This window comes from Lepidochelys kempii, chromosome 16 (genome assembly GCF_965140265.1).
Source record: "Lepidochelys kempii isolate rLepKem1 chromosome 16, rLepKem1.hap2, whole genome shotgun sequence".
Lineage (NCBI taxonomy): Eukaryota > Metazoa > Chordata > Testudines > Cheloniidae > Lepidochelys > Lepidochelys kempii.
In genome coordinates, this window is record NC_133271.1 from 5,059,261 (window position 1) to 5,076,816 (window position 17,556).

Consider the following 17,556-nt stretch of genomic DNA (forward strand, 5'->3'; position numbering starts at 1 on the left):
TCCAGGCACACGGCACTGCGCTCCCACGAGCGTGGACTAATGCAAGCACAGGAGAGAAGCACCACGGTGTGACCCCAAAGGTCTCCTTGTCGGCAGCACAGGTGAGGTGCAGGAGGGTGTTTCCTTACAGAGTCTGGCAGCTTGGGAAGTTCCTGTAAAGTGCAGTTCTGGGCTGAACAATGACTCTGTACAACCCTCCCCTTCTCACCCAGCCAACCTGCTTCCTGTATATATCAGAGTCTGAGCTTGGGGACTTTGCTCTCCAGTTAGCACCACAGCTCCAGCCCGGCTAAGGGAGAGTGCGTGTTCTGTTCCCTGTTGTGCATCGTCGGTGGGCTAGCAATATTAAGTGTGGTCAGCCATCCCTGTGCAAACCAGTACAGCCCTAGCCCCTTCACTGGGTGTGGCGGAGAGCAGAGTGTGGCCTTTAGGGAGGCTGTGAGAGATGGAGAGTCTAGGAAAGAGCTTGGCTGACAAGTCAGCTGAGTAAAAGACCCCAGTAGAAATCACAGAATCATAGACTTGTAGGACTGGAGAGGACCTCGAGAGGTCATATAGTCCCATCCCCTGCACTCATAGCAGGACTAAGTATTACCTAGACCATCCCTGACAGGTGTTTGTTTAATCTGCTCTTAAAAATCTCCAAGGATGGAGATTCCACAACCTCCGTAGGCAATTTATTCCAGTGCTTCACCACCTTAACAGGTAGGAAGTTTTTCCCAGTGTCCAACCTAAACCTCCCTTGCTGCAGTTTAAGCCAATTGCTTCTTGTCCTAGCCTCAGAGGTTAACGAGAACAATTTTTCTCCTTCCTCCTTGTAACAACCTTTTAAGTACTTGAAAAAGGTTACCATGTCCCCTCTCAGTCTTCTCTTCTCCAGACTAAACAAACCCAATTTTTTCAATCTCCCCTCATAGGTCGTGTTTTCTAGACCTTTAATCATTTTTGTTCCTCTTCTCCGGACTTTCTCCAATTTGTCCACATCTTTTCCTGAATTGTGGCATCCAGAACTGGACAAAATATTCCAGCTGAGGCCTACTCAGCGTGGAGTAGAGCAGAAGAATTACTTCTTGTTGATGGCACTCCTGCTAATACATCTGTCACGGAGTGTGGGGAAGTCCAGGCCCTGCACCCCTCTTCCTGGGATTCAATGAGACTCTCAGCCAGCCAGTAAAACAGAAGGTTTATTGAACAACAGGAACACAGTCCAAAACAGAGGTTGTGGGTACAACCAGGACTCCTCAGTCAAGTCCTTCTGGGGGAGGAGGGAGCTCAGACCCCAGCCCTGGGGTTCCCTGCGTTCCTCCACCCAGCACCAAACTGAAACTAAACCCCCTCAGCAGGCTCCCTTCTGCAGCCTCTGTTCACATTCCTGGGCCTCCCCCTCCTGGCTCAGGTTACAGGCTCTCAGGTCTCCCATCCCCAGGGCACATTCCCAGGTCAACACTCCCCCCTCCCTGTTGTGTCACATCCTCACATCTCTCCCCCCTTCGAGACTGAACTGAGCGGGGTCACTGTGACCAGTGACCTAGGGAAGTTCAGGGCCCCCTCTCTGGGACAACGCATCCGCTATCAGGTTGGCACTTCCCTTCACGTGGACCACGTCCATGTTGTAATCCTGTAGGAGCAGGCTCCATCTCAGGAGCTTGGCGTTGGCTCCTTTCATCTGGTGCAGCCAGGTCAGGGGAGAGTGGTCGGTGTACACGGTGAAGTGTCGCCCGAAGAGATAGGGCTCTAGTTTCTTGAGGGCCCACACCATGGCCAGGCACTCCTTCTTGATGGCTGCGTAGTGTTGTTCTCGGGGTAGCAACTTTTTGCTCAGGTACACAATGGGGTGTCTCTCCCCCTTTTCATCCTCCTGCATTAACACCGCCCCCAGTCCTGTGTCTGAGGTGTCGGTGAACACCACAAAGGGCTTGTCAAAGTCTGGGTTTGCCAGAACTGGGCCACTGACCAGAGCCTCCTTCATCGCCCGGAAAGCCTCCTGGCACTGCTCGGTCCAGACCACCTTGTCTGGCTTCCCCTTCTTGCATAGCTCAGTGATGGGGGTGGCGATGGTGCTAAAGTGGGGCACAAAGCTTCGGTAGTATCCTGCCATCCCAATAAAGCTTGGACCTGCTTTTTGGTGTGGGGAGCGGGCCAGTCTCTGATCACCTCCACCTTGGCTGGTTCCGGCTTTAGGCGGCCGCTCCCCACCCGATGGCCCAGGTAAGATACTTCAGCCATCCCCACCTTGCACTTCTCCACTTTTACAGTCAGCCCAGCCCCCTGGAGTCGGTCCAGCACTTGTCTAACCTGGGACACATGGTCCTCCCAGGTCTGACTAAAGACGCAGATGTCATCAATATAAGCCACGGCAAAACTCTCCATCCCCCTCAGTAGCTGATCCACCAGGCGCTGGAAGGTGGCCAACGCTCCCTTGAGGCCGAAAGGCAGGGTCAGGAACTCATAGAGCCCCAGAGGGGTGATAAAGGCCGATTTCAGCCAGGCATCTGCATCCAGCAGCACTTGCCAGTAGCCCTTCATAAGATCCATGGTGGTAAGGTACCGAGCTCCTCCCAGCTTGTCTAGGAGCTCGTCAGGCCTGGGCATGGGGTAGGCATCAGATACAGTGATGGCATTGAGCTTCCAATAGTCCACACAGAACTGGACCAACCCATCCTTTTTGGGGACCAGCACCACCGGCGAGGCCCAAGGGCTGGCAGATGGCTGGATCACCTCCAAAACCAGCATGCCCCGGACCTCTCTTTCCAGGTCCTGAGCAGTTTTCCCTGTGACTCGGAAGGGGGAGCATCTTATCGGCGGGTGTGACCCTGTCTGCACCCGGTGGACAGTCAGATTAGTGCGTCCAGGCTGGTTGGGAAACAGCTGTCGGTACGGATGCAGCACCCCCCTGACCTCAGCTTGCTGGGCAGGGGTTAGCTTATCCGAGAGGGGAATTGTTTCCAAGGGGGAACCAGCTCTGGTCCCAGGGAATAGATCTACTAAAGGGTCATCTCCCTGCTCCTCCCAATGTCCACACATAGCCAACATCACATTCCCCCTGGTATAATATGGCTTCATCATATTCACATGGTACACCTGGCGGTGGTGTGCCCGATTAAACAGCTCCACCACATAGTTTACCTCATTGAGCTGCTTGACAACCTTGAAAGGGCCCTTCCAGGAGGCCTGTAGTTTGTTCTTTCTCATAGCGATGAGAACCATCACCGGATCCCCGGTGGCGTGGGCATGGGCCCGCGCCGTGCGGTCATACCAGACCTTCTGCTTCTTCTGGGCTCTGGCCAGATTCTCCCTGGCCAGGCCCATGAGTTCAGCCAGTCTCTCTCGGAAGATCAGGACATACTCCACCACTGACTCTCCATCGGGAGTGGTCTTCCCCTCCCACTCGTCTCTCATCAGGTCCAGGGGGCCCCTCACCCTCCTTCCATATAACAGTTCGAAAGGTGAAAATCCGGTAGACTCCTGGGGCACCTCCCTGTACGCGAACAGCAGGAGAGGTAAGTACTTGTCCCAATCCTGCGGGTGCTGGTGCATAAAGGTTTTCAGCATCATCTTTAGTGTCCCATTGAACCTCTCCACCAGCCCATTGGACTGGGGGTGATAAGCTGAGGCCCAGTTGTGCCGGACCCCACATTTCTCCCACAAGCACCGGAGCAGGGCCGACATGAAGTTGGAGCCTTGGTCTGTCAAGACTTCCTTGGGGAACCCCACTTGGCTGAAAATGGTCAGGAGCACATCTGCAACGGTGTCTGCTTCAATGGAAGCTAAGGGCACTGCCTCGGGGTAGCGGGTGGCAAAATCTACCACCACCAGAATGTATTTCTTCCCCGACTAGGTCGTCTTGCTGAGAGGTCCCACTATGTCCATGGCCACCTTCTGGAAAGGCTCCTCTATGATGGGCAAAGGTCTCAAAGCCGCTTTCCCTTTGTCCCGGGCCTTCCCCACCCTCTGACAGGGGTTACAGGATCGGCAATACTGCCAGACCGTGGTAAAGACCCCAGGCCAGTAAAAGTTCTGTAGCAACCTCTGCCGGGTGCGCCGGATTCCCTGGTGCCCTGCGAGGGGGATGTCATGGGCCAGGTACAGGAGCTTGCGGCGATATTTCTGGGGGACCACCAGCTGCCTCCTGATCCCACAGGATTCTACTTCCCTTGGGGAAGCCCATTCTCGGTACAGGAACCCCTTCTCCCACAGGAACCTCTCCTGGCAGCCTCTCCTCATGGTCCGTCCCACCCTGAGGTCGGCCAGGTCACTGAGCTTCCGCAAGGAGGGATCTTTCCTCAACTCGGCCTGGAACTCAGCGGCTGGGGAAGGGATGGGGCCCGGTTCCCTCTCATTGGCCGGGTCTGAGGCCACAGCCACTCTGAGCTGTACCCCTCGGCGCTCCCTCCCCACCAGGGTAGGGTCCTGTGCCTCTGGTGCGGTACCCTCCCCGAGGTCAGGGAGCAGTGCCCCTTGCCGGCTCTGGCTACAGGTCACAACCAGGGCGGTCTGGGGCTTGCTTGCCAGTCCTCTAGGTCTCCCCCATCAAAACCTCAGTGGGCAAATGGTGGTGTACCCCCACATCCTTGGGGCCCTCGATGGCCCCCCATTTCAGGTGCACCCTTGCCACGGGCACCTTAAATGGGGTCCCTCCCACCCCCGTCAGTGTCAGGTAGGTGTTGGGCACCACCCAATCTGGGGCCACCACCTCGGGCCGGGCCAGCATCACCTCTGCGCCCATATCCCAGTATCCACTGACCTTCCTCCATCCACCTCCAGGGGTACAAGGTACTCTCTCCGGCTGGACAGCCCCGCGCCCACTCTGTAAACCGAGCACCCTGAGTCCCGAGCATCCAGCCTTCTGGCAGAGCTGGCCAGGGGTACTCTTCCCTCCTAAGCAAGTGGTAAACTGGCAGCCCCCCTGCCTGCCCCTCGTCCAGCTGGGTCCCTACCCAGGTAACCCTGGGTAGGTTGGGTCTGCTCAGTCTGTCCCTGAGCCTGGGGCACTGGGTCCGTATGTGGCCTCTCTGGCCACATTGATAGCAGCTCAGGTCACGTTGGTCCCCTCGAGCGGGTCGGAGGGGCCCGACACCAGGCGTTCCCCTTTTGAGGGGGTTCTCCCTATTTCCCCGCTGGGAGGTCCCCTGGTGACTCTCTCTCTCTGCATCGGGGGGGGGGCTGTTCTTTTGGGACTCCTCCCGGCTACCCCCTGACCGACTGTTCGCAAACTCGTCGGCCAGCTGCCCTGCGTTCTCTAGCTTTTTGTCCACCAACCATAGCCTCAGGTCGGATGGGCACTGTTCATACAGTTGCTCCAGTACGATTAGGTCAAGCAGGTCCTCTTTAGCTTGGGCCACAGCTGTCCACTTCCGGGCATATCTCTGCATCCGGTTGACCAGTTGTAGGTAGGTGACCTCAGGCATTTTACGCTGACTCCGGAACCTTCTCCGATACATCTCGGGAGTCAGCCCAAACTCACGGAGCAGGGCCTGTTGAACAGTTCGTGGTCCCCTGCCTGCGGCCCTGTCATTCGGCTGTACACCTCCACGGCTTTGGGGTCCAGTAAGACGGTGAGAAACTGGAACCTGTCTGCAGGGTCAACTCTGTGCATCTCGCAGGCATTCTCAAAGGCAGTCAGGAAGCTATCTATGTCCTCCCCCTCCTTCCGCTGGGCCAGGAAGCACTTATCAAAGCTCCTTGCAGTCTTGGGTCCCCCCGCACTCATGGCAGCCAGGGCCCCACTGCTCCTCAGCCTGGCCAGCTCCAGTTCATGCTGTCTTTGTTTCTCCTTCTCCTGACATTCCCTCTCCTTCTCCTCCTGCTCATGCCTACGTTGCCTCTCCTTCTCCTGACGTTCCCATTCCTTCTCCTGACATTCCCTCTCCTTCTCCTCCTGCTCAGGTTGACGTTGTTTTTCATGATCCTCCAGCTCCCTCATTTTCATCTCCCTCTCCCATTCCAGCTGCATCCGCTCCAGGGATGGGGAGCTCCGCCGGGAGGATCCCCTGCTGGCTGCTGGGGTCAGGGTGCCCTCGGTATTCGCTGGGCTTCCCCCAACCCCTCCCCCAGGCCTAGGTAGGAAGGGTCTCGGGATGTCCTTGGCAGCAGTCTGACCCCTCCCAGCCCACTCAGGCCCCAGGGCCCACACTGTGTCCACCGGGCGGCTTCCCTCAGGGACAGGGATCGGGTCATCCAAGCGATCCCTCTCCTCCAACTGGGCAATCAGCTGTTCCTTGGTGGACCTCCCAATGCGCAGCCCCCTCTGCCTGCACAGCTCCACCAGGTCACTCTTAAGGCGTTTAGCGTACATCTCCCTGCTGGCCACTCGCAGGCCGGGCAGCTTCCCACGGTTTCCAGGAAAAACCCCTAGGGTGCCAGTCCTTCTTGAGGTCACCCCTCTTTGCCAGGGTCAAGCTGCAGACTCCTCCGCCCCTGGGACCGCTTGCTGCAATCCCCCGGGGGACCCTGTTACTGCAAAAGTCCTTCTCTCTGGTTACACACTCCCAGGGGTTAACCGCCCCCCGAAACCGTCTCTCTCTGAATCTTCAGCATGCCTGGTCCCCGTCAATCCCCCTTCGTTTTACTGTTCCCCAGTCACTTACTGCAGGAAGCGCCGTTCACGGGGTGCAGTACATCCCACCGCTACCACCAGTTGTCACGGAGTGTGGGGGAGTCCAGGCCCTGCACCCCTCTTCCTGGGATTCACTGAGACTCTCAGCCAGCCAGTAAAACAGAAGTTTTATTGGACAACAGGAACACAGTCCAAAACAGAGGTTGTGGGTACAACCAGGACTCCTCAGTCAAGTCCTTTTGGGGAAGCAGGGAGCTCAGAACCCAGCCCTGGGGTTCCCTGCGTTCCTCCACCCAGCACCAAACTGAAACTAAACCCCCTCAGCAGGCTCCCTTCTGCAGTCTCTGTTCACATTCCTGGGCAGAGGTGTTACCTCCCCCTCCCCCTCCTGGCTCAGGTTACAGGCTCTCAGGTCTCTCACCCCCAGGGCACATTCCCAGGTCAACACTCCCCTCTCCCTGCTGTGTCACATCGTCACAACATCCCAGAATGATGTTTGGTTTTTTTGCAACAGTGTTACACTGTTGACTCATATTTAGCTTGTGGTCCACTATGACCCCAAGATCCCTTTCTGCAGTACTCCTTCCTAGGTAGGTTTCAGAGTAGCAGCCGTGTTAGTCTGTATTTGCAAAAAGAAAAGGAGTACTTGTGGCACCTTAGAGATTAACCAATTTATTTCAGCATAAGCTTTTGTGAGCTACAGCTCACTTCATCGGATGCATTCAGTGGAAAGACTGTACTTTATGCATCCGATGAAGTGAGCTGTAGCTCACGAAAGCTTATGCTCAAATAAATTGGTTAGTCTCTAAGGTGCCACAAGTCCTCCTTTTCTTTCTTCCCAGGTAGTCATTTCCTATTTTGTGTGTGCGACTGATTGTTCCTTCCTAAGTGGAGTACTTTGCATTTGTCCTTATTGAATTTCATCCTATTTACTTCAGACCATTTCTCCAGTTTGTCCAGATCATTTTGAATTTTAATCCTATCCTCCAAGGCACTTTCAACCCCTCTCATCTTGGTATCATTGCAAACTTTCTAAGTGTACTCTCTATGCCATTATCTAAATCATTGATGAAGATATTGGATAGAACTGGACCCAGAACTGATCCCTGTAGTGCCCCACTCGTTATGCCCTTCCAGCATGACTGTGAATGTGAACCACTGATAACTACTCTCTGGGAACGATTTTCCAACCAGTTTTGCACCCACCTTACAGTAGCTCCATCTTGATTGTGTTTCCCTAGTTTGTTTATCAGAATGTCATGTGAGACAATAACAAAAGGTTTACTAAAGTCAAGATACACCACATCTACCACTTCCCCCCATCCACAAGGCTTGTCACACTGTCAAATTGTTCCTGACAAATCCATGCTCACTGTTACTTTTCACTTTATTATCCTCTAGATGTTTGCAAATTGATTGCTTGATTATTTGCTCCATGTGTGCCAGATCACTCCCTCTGCTATGCAGGAGCTCAGGCTCTGAACACAATGGTCCTTTCTGGCCTTAGCGTCCAAACTCTATAGCTCTATGCAATGGAAAAGTTTGGCCAATGACATCCTCTCTTCCAAGAAGTACACAGTAAAACCTGACCGTAGAACGCTTGTACCGACTGTATTTCACATATTCTAAGGCCATCTGCCCCCAACAAAACAATACAGCAAAATGCGCTGTGCTTCACGCCCTGTTGTGCAATGAAATGCTGTGTATGTTCAGTAAACAGCAAGTGCAGAAACCACAAAACAAGGGGGAACAACTGTGAACTCCTACTAATGGAACCTATTTCCAATGGTTGTGTCTGGTGCTGGGCAGTATTAGATTTAAAAGGCTGACCTCCGATCACCATAGTATCAGAGCACCTTGCCATCATCAATCGGGAGCATTAACCCCATTGTACAGATGGGGAAACAGAGGCACAGAGTGGATTAAGCAGCTTGGCCAAGGTTATGTAGGGAATCAGTGGTTCAGCTGGGAACTGAACACAGGGGTTCTGTGGCCTTAGACAACATGCCTTAGAACCACGGATCCTGCTTGCTGACTTTTCTGTTTCTGTTTATTCCAGCCCAACTCCTGACCAAGCAGAACCTACGCAGTAGGTTGGATGGCAGAGGGGGAGGGGAGGTTGCACAGCATAGTGTCTTTACTCAGCTGTTGCGTGTATTAGGCAGGTAGGCCATTGCACAGGTAAAATAAGACTCTGTCATTTTCTCACACTGGGTCTACTGCTGTGATTTCTCACTGAATTTTAGGTCCTGATCCTAGAAGGAGCTGAACACCTCTTGCAATCAGTGGGAGGTGCAGGTCTGTAAGATTTCCTGGGGGCTCTTAGCACTCTGCGGGATTGGGTCCTGAGGTTGTCACACATGTTCTAGTGCACAATTAATGTGAGCATTTCTACAGTTCATTGACATGGGTATACTGAGCCTGGTGGCTTTCAGACTATCCTTTGGTGCTGGATGGCTCTTTGGGACAGGTGGCCAGGATGTGTTTCTGGGACTGGTCCATGTTCTTTTGCAATAACTATGTACAGTAACATGTACCAAATGTGTTTGGTTAACTACTCTGAATTCATCGGGGAACTGGACCACACATGAACAGAGTACATGACAGATAAGGGCTATGCAGCCTTACCAGAGTCTAGTGATGCTTCTGGGGGTTGCCAGGGTCTGCTGTGCAGCACAGCTCTGGCCTTGTTACAGCGCTTATAGCTTGAGTGAATAATGAGATGCATCGGGGATGAGGTCCTGACAACCTGCAATTGTCTGAGCCATGAACCCTCAAGGAGGGAGGATGATTATCTTGGGAGGTGTAAGGGGGAATGGGCCTAACTGTCTTCCTCTTTGATCCTTTCTAGTTACAAAAAGAAAAGGAGTACTTGTGGCACCTTAGAGACTAACCAATTTATTTGAGCATAAGCCTACAGCTCACTTCATCAGATGCATACTGTGGAAAATACAGAAGATGTTTGTTTTTATACACACAAATCATGAAAAAATGGGTGTTTATCACTACAAAAGGTTTTCTCTCCCCCCCCCCCCCCTCTCCTGCTGGGAATAGCTTATCTAAAGGGATCACTCTCCTTACAATGTGTATGATAATCAAGGTGGGCCATTTCTAGCACAAATCCAGGGTTTAACAAGAACGTCTGAGGAACAGTGGGGGGGGGGAGGAAAAAACAAGGGGAAATAGGTTACCTTGCATAATGACTTAGCCACTCCCAGTCTCTATTCAAGCCTAAGTTAATTGTATCCAATTTGCAAATTGGGTACAATTAACTTAGGCTTGAATAGAGACTGGGAGTGGCTAAGTCATTATGCAAAGTAACCTATTTCCCCTTGTTTTCCTACTCCCCCCCCCCCCCAGAAGTTCTTGTTAAACCCTGGATTTGTGCTGGAAATGGCCCACCTTGATTATCATACACATTGTAAGGAGAGTGATCCCTTTAGATAAGCTATTCCCAGCAGGAGAGTGGGGTGGGGGGAGAGAAAACCTTTTGTAGTGATAAACACCCATTTTTTCATGATTTGTGTGTATAAAAACAAACATCTTCTGTATTTTCCACAGTATGCATCTGATGAAGTGAGCTGTAGGCTTATGCTCAAATAAATTGGTTAGTCGCTAAGGTGCCACAAGTACTCCTTTTCTTTTTGCGAATACAGACTAACACGGCTGTTACTCTGAAACCTTTCTAGTTACAGCCATGCATCCCCTTCTTGATTTCACTCTGTATGTACATGAGGGTAACTCAGGGACACAGATAGGGCCACCTTCCCACTCTGGCTAGGGGACCAACTGTGGGTTAGCTCACATCCCTCTTCCACTCCAGTAAGGCAGGAACCGGACCCTTCCCAGACCAGCCCTGCATTTGGAACATTTCAATCTAGAGCGAACAAAGCATTCTAGGGAAGGTGCCACATGGGCCCCAAGAGGAAGGCCTGGCCATGATGGTCTAACGTGCCTCCTCCATTGCTCACCGCTCTGATTAATTGATTCTGCCAGGTGCACAAGGATGGAGAATCCCAAAGGGCTCAGACAGTCGCTCAGACCCAGTGCCCCAGTAGTCTGGGGTTCCTGCTTGACTTAGAGAGTGGAAGTGAGCGGCAATGTTCAGACTGTGGGGGGAGGGGAAGTGATGGGGCAGCAGGAGTGGGGGCGGGAAAACATTGGCCTAGAAATGCCAGGCTGTGAAGCTCCTCGTCTTGCGGCCTGAGAAGTGGGAGGAAGAGGGTGTCTGCCAGCAGACTGTGATCGAAGGGGCCCCTGGAGAATCCTAGGGAGAGCCAGTGCTTTGGAGAGCTGAGGGTAGCTCGTTCAAGCCCACCTGGGGCTGTTAGCCTCACAAGACCCATCATATGGAGCTGGTCCCTCTGCCCAATGGGCCTGAGACATTAACAACAAAGCTGTGATCAGACAAATAGGAAGGTGATTGAAAAGTTCTCTGGCTTGTGGTACCTGCCAGGGCTGGTGCTGGGGTTAAAGATGTGACTGATCTCACCTGGGGTCCTTGTTCTAGCAGGTCACCATGGGAAGCAGTCCCAAGGCAGTTGCTGTTGGGTGTCTCCTGGCAGTCATTGTTGTTTCTGGCACCATTGCTCTCATCCTGGTGGCTGTGGGCGTGAAGGGTGTTTACCTGCCTCCAGGCACCAAGGTAGGACCTGTGGCTGTAGCTCAGGTATCCAGCCAATGCCCCATCAAGAGTTCGGCTCAGGCCTTTACAGGAGGTTTGGGCATGTTCGGGGTTTGCCAGTGAGGTGAGGGAGACGCCTGTACACAGCCCTATAGCCTGGCATGGCTAGTACTCTGGGCAACAAGGCGGCACAGCACTGCCCATAGCGCCTGGTTCACAGGAGACAAAATCTTCCCATCGCCAAGCACCATCAGAGGTTTCCCTGCTAGCTCACGCAGCAGGGGCTTGTGGTTTCAGAGCCAGCCAGACATACTGGCTTTTATCCCTGATGCTGCTCCTTGGGGGGTCTTTACACAGCTGCCACTGGCTAGTCTCTGCCCCTGGCCTCTGAACTTCCACTGCCTGCCAGTCCCCACCAGCTCCCTGTATTACCTTGCAAGGTGAAGCTGGGTCCCAGCTATCCCCTCCAGGCTGCCTCCCTGGGGACAGTTGGAAAATCCCCAAAACCTGTCTGTAGCAGCAAGTGCTCTCTGACCCCATGTCCCCTTCCGGTCCTCCTTCAGTACGGGATGGTGTTTGACGCCGGCTCCTCGCACACGGCTCTCTACATCTACCAATGGCCAGCGGATAAGGAGAATGGCACCGGCATCGTCAGCCAGGCCGAAGCCTGCACTGTGCAAGGTCAGAGTGGTCAGATGTTTCTCTGTTTCTCCTCCCTGAGCCCTCCCCTTAGGCTCTGTGCTGGGCGTACTGCAGAATGGGAGAGCTGGCTTGGAAGAAAGGCTGTGATTGGTTGCTGAGCTCAGTCTGTGACAGTGGAGAAGCCATCTTTATTGGGGGAACAACCTAGAGCAAAGGGAAGACTTTACCCACAGGTTATTTGCACACACACAGACCCAACATTAAGCAGGGCAGCATGACAGTCGCTTAACTGGGATAGCCTGGCTTTACATGGGGCTGGATTACCAGTGAAATGAGTTTGCTGGTTCTCAGTCCCAGCCCCTCAATGTTTGTCCATATCCCAAAATCACTGTTCAGCTTTGACACAATGGTCAATCTGGGCACGAGACGCCCAGGGCTGGGCTAGCAGGGGGTGCTGCAGATCGAGGTTGAGGGGCATTTGCACAGCAGGGATGGGGAGACCCAGAAGTGGACCAGCAGGGCAGCTGAGGGTCAGAACTGAGGTGCACTAGCAGAGCTGAGTGAGGACCCAGAAGTTGCTGCTAGTTAGGACTGAGATGTATAAGCAGAGCTGGGTGGGGCAAGACTGGGACAGAGAGGTGTATTGCAGCACAGGGCTGAGGGGGGCAGCACAGTGACAACTGGGAAGCTTAGCACTAAGCTTGTCTTTAACAGTTTAACAGCATTAAAACAGAACCCTTGGGGTGGGCAGAGCAGTGCAGGGAGTGTTGGCCCAGCACTTCTGCGGTAACTGACTAGCTGAAATCAGCGTGGACCATGCCTAGTGCATGTGTGAGCCTGGAATGAAGCCCCAGCAGGCACTGCTGGGATCCCATAGATCCCTCTGCTTTAGAGCTCTGGATGAAAGACAAGGCTCCAAGGCCACAGGGAGCCAAGTTATCACTTAAGTGAGCTCAAAGCAAAGGTCCTGTGGGCGTGAGTGAGCTTGGATTAGTGGAACTGTTGGTCCATTGGAATCTGGGGAAGATAAATATGGACATACCCATTCCAGCTCCAGCCTCGCCAGTGGGAGGGGCTGAGCTACTCTCATGGAGATGAAATCCCAGAAATACAATCTCAAAACAGAATGAGATTTTAATTGAGGCAAACAAACAGCCATGCCACATACGTCATGAACACAACTATTCGTGCCCCTGCACATATTTACTCTGTACATTCTTCCCTGCAAAGCTAACACCTGCCTTTCTCCTCCTTATGCAAACAAGGACACCCCAACAAGTGGATTCATTTACTGGAGCCAGATGGCAATGCAGCCAATTGCACAGATCATGTGCAGATTTAATGAGCGTGATAATCACTCCTAGCTTCACCCTCTCCTCCAAGGTGGGGAGCTCTGCCTTGTGCTCTTTCTGGCTACCTGAGGTTTTTTCAGATGGTGTGACCTGCAGCCCGATCAGCTCTGAAAACTGCCTCAGCAAGACCATCCCTGGGGAAGAGTGGTACCGGCCAAGAGCTTCGCCAGCCAATGGGAGAGCTTGTTGGGCTCACTTTAGCTTCTGGGGAGAATGGGGCATGTTCAGTCCTGGTGTCACCCATAGATAATGCGTCTGCCTTGGTTACCTCAGAGCTGGATTCAGCTCCATGACTGGATGGGACAAGGCTGTTGCTGGCTGTTCAGCTCCATTTGGTAGCTCCATTATGCTGAACAATCCAATATTTTCAGGGTCTGACCCTTGCTGTGAGCTCTCCAGCCCCGGGGCACCAGGTAGCCATTGGGCCAACAGGGCCCATGTCCAGGGACCCCGGCCAATTGGGGTCCCCTAGAAAAATGGGTGCCTCCATGCCCCAACCCATCTACCTGGCGCTCCTGCCGGGGAGCGGGTCAGGGCATGGGGGCTTGCCCTGCTGTGCCTGTGCTCCTGGCACTTTGCCTGGGAGTAAGGGAAGCCCCCGCACCCCGCCCCAGCTCCCTGGCAGGAGTGCTGGGGGGAACCGGGGGGGTGGACTGCAGGCAGAAGGGGTGGGGAGGGGCCCCCACTTGCTCTGGCCCAGGGCCCCACAAACCCCTAATCTGCCTCTGAGGCCAGGACCTGGCAGCGTTGCCAGACCCTGTCTCAGGGGCCCGGCTGAGCTCAGGCTCTCACTGGGATGCTTTATTCCAGGACCCGGGATCTCCAGTTATGCTGAAAACCCTGCTAATGCCGGAGCCAGCCTGAGGGCCTGTCTGGACAAGGCCATGACGATCATCCCTGTGGAGCAACAGAGAGAAACGCCCACCTACCTTGGTGCTACCGCAGGCATGCGGCTGCTGAGGTACCGGGAGCGACTGTGCGGAGGGCAGCTCCGCTCAGGGAAAGGCCGGTTCCCCACCACACACGGGCCTGTGCTCTAGTGACCACAGTAAATACACACCAACCAGTACAATGGAGCTGGGAATGGGGGAGGGGCACTGGGAACTCCTACTGCCCATGCAGGGTGGTTCTGGCAGAGGCCCCGCCAGTGGGGCAACCAGCAGCCGTAGGAGAGGAGAGTGGGGGATCAACAACTAGAAGGGGAGGGTATGGCAGTGGCAGTGAGGTAGGAGGTGGCCATTACTGCTAGCTGATAGATTAACCGTTCACCTCTTTATCCATGTACAAACCAACACTGCTCAGTGGAGATGGTTAGGGCATCCCTGATCCCTCCATTCTCAGTGACACGATTGGTTGATCTTTCAGCCCTTCCCTGTGTTCCCCTTGTCCTCCTGAGAAGAGACATGTAATCAGATGGAGGAGGGTTCTCACCCTTCTCCTGAGCATCCCAGCTGTTTTGCTATAGACATTAACATCAGTATCCTTGAAACCACAGTGGAGTGCCGCATGCTAGGGGCAATCCTTCCTCCACTGCAGCCCCCATGCGTGCTGTGCTGTGCCCAGTGGAATCTCTCCCCTCCTCATTTGCAGGGAGCAGAACAGCACAAAAGCCGACCTGGTCTTTGCAGAGGTCTCCAAGACCATCCAGCAGTACCCTGTAGATTTCCGTGGTGCTCGGATCCTCACTGGGAATGAGGAAGGATCTTTTGGCTGGATCACAATCAACTACCTGCTGGAGACACTCGTCAAGGTCAGTGCCTGGACAGAGGGGGAAGGGCTGGGGAGTGACCTTGGCTGGCTGGGCTGCTCCTTCTCTAGGGAAAACGGGTCGGACGAGGAGCCAACATGGCAGGTCGTCTCAGCCCAGCTCATACCCCAGACGTGCTCCCTTTTCTGGGTTGTCCCAGCTTGGCTCCAGCTGGGAATTTCCACACTACATGGGAATCCAGGTCTCTGGAAGCTGGCTTCCTGACACCCCTGGCATGGGAGCAAACCTCTCACAAAGGAAGCTCTGTGTTTCATTTGGTAAGAGAGCTCTGGTGTCTTTCCACAACAGGGAAACCTTCAAATAGCTATTGCTGCCGTCAGCATTGCATCCATGGGGTGCTTGGACTCAGGGGGGGCCCTGTCCTATGCCAAGCCATGGCATATGCATGCAACAGAAGGCCTTATCCAGATAACTGGAGGAAGGTAATGCCCCCTGAGTGAAGCCCAGAACCCTGTTAGCATTGCCTCCCCCTCGGCCCAGTGCAGTAATGAAGGTTTGCTCTTTACATCTGTGTTGATGTTTGTAACAAACTCATGCAATTTCAACTTAAAACCCAGAGGTGCTTTTCCTCTCAGTCAATTTTGGAACCTTACAGATTTTGGAACATAATATGCCTACTCCTGTAGGTTGCCTTTGCTGCTGCTATCACCTACAAAGAAACCACGCAACATTCTTTCATATGGCCAGAATTTCAGCTGGCATAAATCATTTTAGCTCTTTTGCAGTCAGTGGATCTAGGCTGATGTTCAGCAAGAGGAGCTGGCCTGCAGCTGAGAATCTAGCCCTGTGCACCTTGGCTGGGCATTGAGATCAATGCCCTGCCACTAAAGGTGTGGCTAAATAGGGACATTGCAATCAGGAGGCCATCGCAACATCTTTAGTAAGTGATGAGAACTTGGATTTTCTTCAGCCTGAATTAATCCTTAGTGTGTCGTGGGGGCAGTTCTCCTTTGCAGGGAAGTGGATACGGCCTCAGTCTGCTGAGGTTCTGGGAGCTCTGGATCTTGGAGGAGCTTCAACCCAAATAACCTTCCAGCCCAGTGGTACCATTGAGGACAACAGCACCAAAGTCTTCTTCCGGCTGTATGGGACCAACTACTCCATTTATACCCACAGCTACCTCTGCTACGGGCGAGACCAGGCCTTGAAGATGCTGCTGGCAGCCCTAAGGAAGGTATAAATAATTACAGTATGAGGCATTAGCATTTTCCCCTTCACTTTCTGTAGGTCACTATCTTATAGTCAACCCCTGATAGACCTGGTCAACAATTTTCAATCAAAAAAAAATTTGGATGGGAAATGTCTTTTTGATAAAATGGAACAAAAGTGAAAAAAATTGTTTTTTGTCAGAAAATTGGAGGCTTTCCTTTAAAAAACCCCAAAAACTGATTCCCCCCCCTCAGGTTTTAGCTGCTACAAACTGAAAAAAACCCCATCAGTCTGGGGAGTTCGGTTTTTTTTTAATTCAAATCTGAAAAATATTCATTTTCACTGAAATTTTTCATAGGACAAAAATTGATCCCCAGTCTCTTCTCTACCCCAGAGGAGTCCTCCTCCAGTCAGACCCATGTGACACATGCTTCCTGCTTCTGGGCAGTAAGTCAGCTGAACCATGATTGGTAGCAGAGAATAGCTGAAGTACCAGAAGTCTCCAAGGCAGGTGCACACTTGACAGCTGCCAAACCTCCAGGTGCCCCTGTGAAATGCCCCTGCTCTGCTGCTCAACTGTCTGGATACAGCGGAGTGAAACACACATGCCATGGGGCTAACTAGAGCAGCTGTGTCCCCGCAGCACACACTCACTGCACTGCTTCCAGTGGAAAGATAAACGCCTGATGGCAGCACAACAGGCCAGGGCAGGGGCAAGAGCAAAAGAGTGCCGGACCCTCCACTCAGTGTTTAAAAAGTTGCAGGCTGGCATGTACTGAACCGGGATGAATCTGACAACAGGTGACTAACATGTAGTGGCCTTGCCCTGCTGTTATTTGTGGCTCACTTTATTGTGTTTCCCACCAGCTTATCCATGAAAATGTATTCATGAAAATGTCCAGCAGCTTCTCAAATTTTAGCCTCAATGATTATTTGTCTGGAATTTATGCCAGATACAATGTTTGTGAGTCACATTTTCTTATTTACCTGTTCTTAAGTTTGTCATCCAGTCAGGGAGTTCCCTTCTCCCTCCACCACACCCCACTCACAGCTGTTGCCCCTGGTCAGTGAAGACCCAGAGTTCAGAGGTGCATCTGTGTGAGTTCACCTCCCACACTGGTGGGGAGGAGGGGGAAGGCCCCTTGCTCTCTCCACTGTCCAGGAGCTCACTCCGGCATCAGCCACTCTGCTGGCCACCCACCATTACCCAAATCTCCACCCTCTGGGATGCCTTGAGGACCACCACTTAATACAGCTCTCAGTGTTTTCAGCTGTTAGTGTGGGAGCCTCACTACTAGTGCAGACTGGGCAGTCACTTGCATCAGAGACATTGTCCCAAAGCAGGTGTAATATTTAGACCTGGTTATCAGTGACTTCAGCTCTTTTGGTCTGCAGCAAGACTCTCAGGTGTGTCTTAATAAGGTCTGTTATTACACACCAGAGAGAGGAAAAACCAAATGGTTTC

General features: G+C 53.0%; 2 protein-coding genes across 6 annotated transcripts in view; one reads left to right on the forward strand and one right to left on the reverse strand.

The window, feature by feature from the left end:
- The window catches only part of LOC140899304 (ectonucleoside triphosphate diphosphohydrolase 8-like), a 27,148-nt gene continuing 9,592 nt past the window's right edge, over positions 1-17,556 (forward strand). Inside the window, exons 1-6 of one of the 4 annotated variants that reach the window (XM_073314589.1) lie at positions 1-101; positions 11,070-11,201; positions 11,744-11,861; positions 13,985-14,135; positions 14,765-14,924; positions 15,886-16,116. In XM_073314589.1, the coding sequence (XP_073170690.1) occupies positions 11,076-11,201; positions 11,744-11,861; positions 13,985-14,135; positions 14,765-14,924; positions 15,886-16,116 (786 nt within the window). In that variant the 5' untranslated portion in view covers positions 1-101; positions 11,070-11,075. Of the gene's footprint in view, positions 102-11,066; positions 11,202-11,743; positions 11,862-13,087; positions 14,136-14,764; positions 14,925-15,885; positions 16,117-17,556 lie in introns of those variants that run through there. The other 3 variants (XM_073314590.1, XM_073314591.1, XM_073314588.1) reach the window with 3 other exon arrangements.
- Positions 12,932-17,556, reverse strand: part of NOXA1 (NADPH oxidase activator 1) — a 58,955-nt gene continuing 54,330 nt past the window's right edge. Inside the window, exon 16 of one of the 2 annotated variants that reach the window (XR_012155272.1) lies at positions 12,932-14,565. The gene's annotated coding sequence lies outside the window, so the exon portion shown is untranslated. Of the gene's footprint in view, positions 14,566-16,029; positions 16,108-17,556 lie in introns of those variants that run through there. The other variant, XR_012155270.1, reaches the window with a different exon arrangement.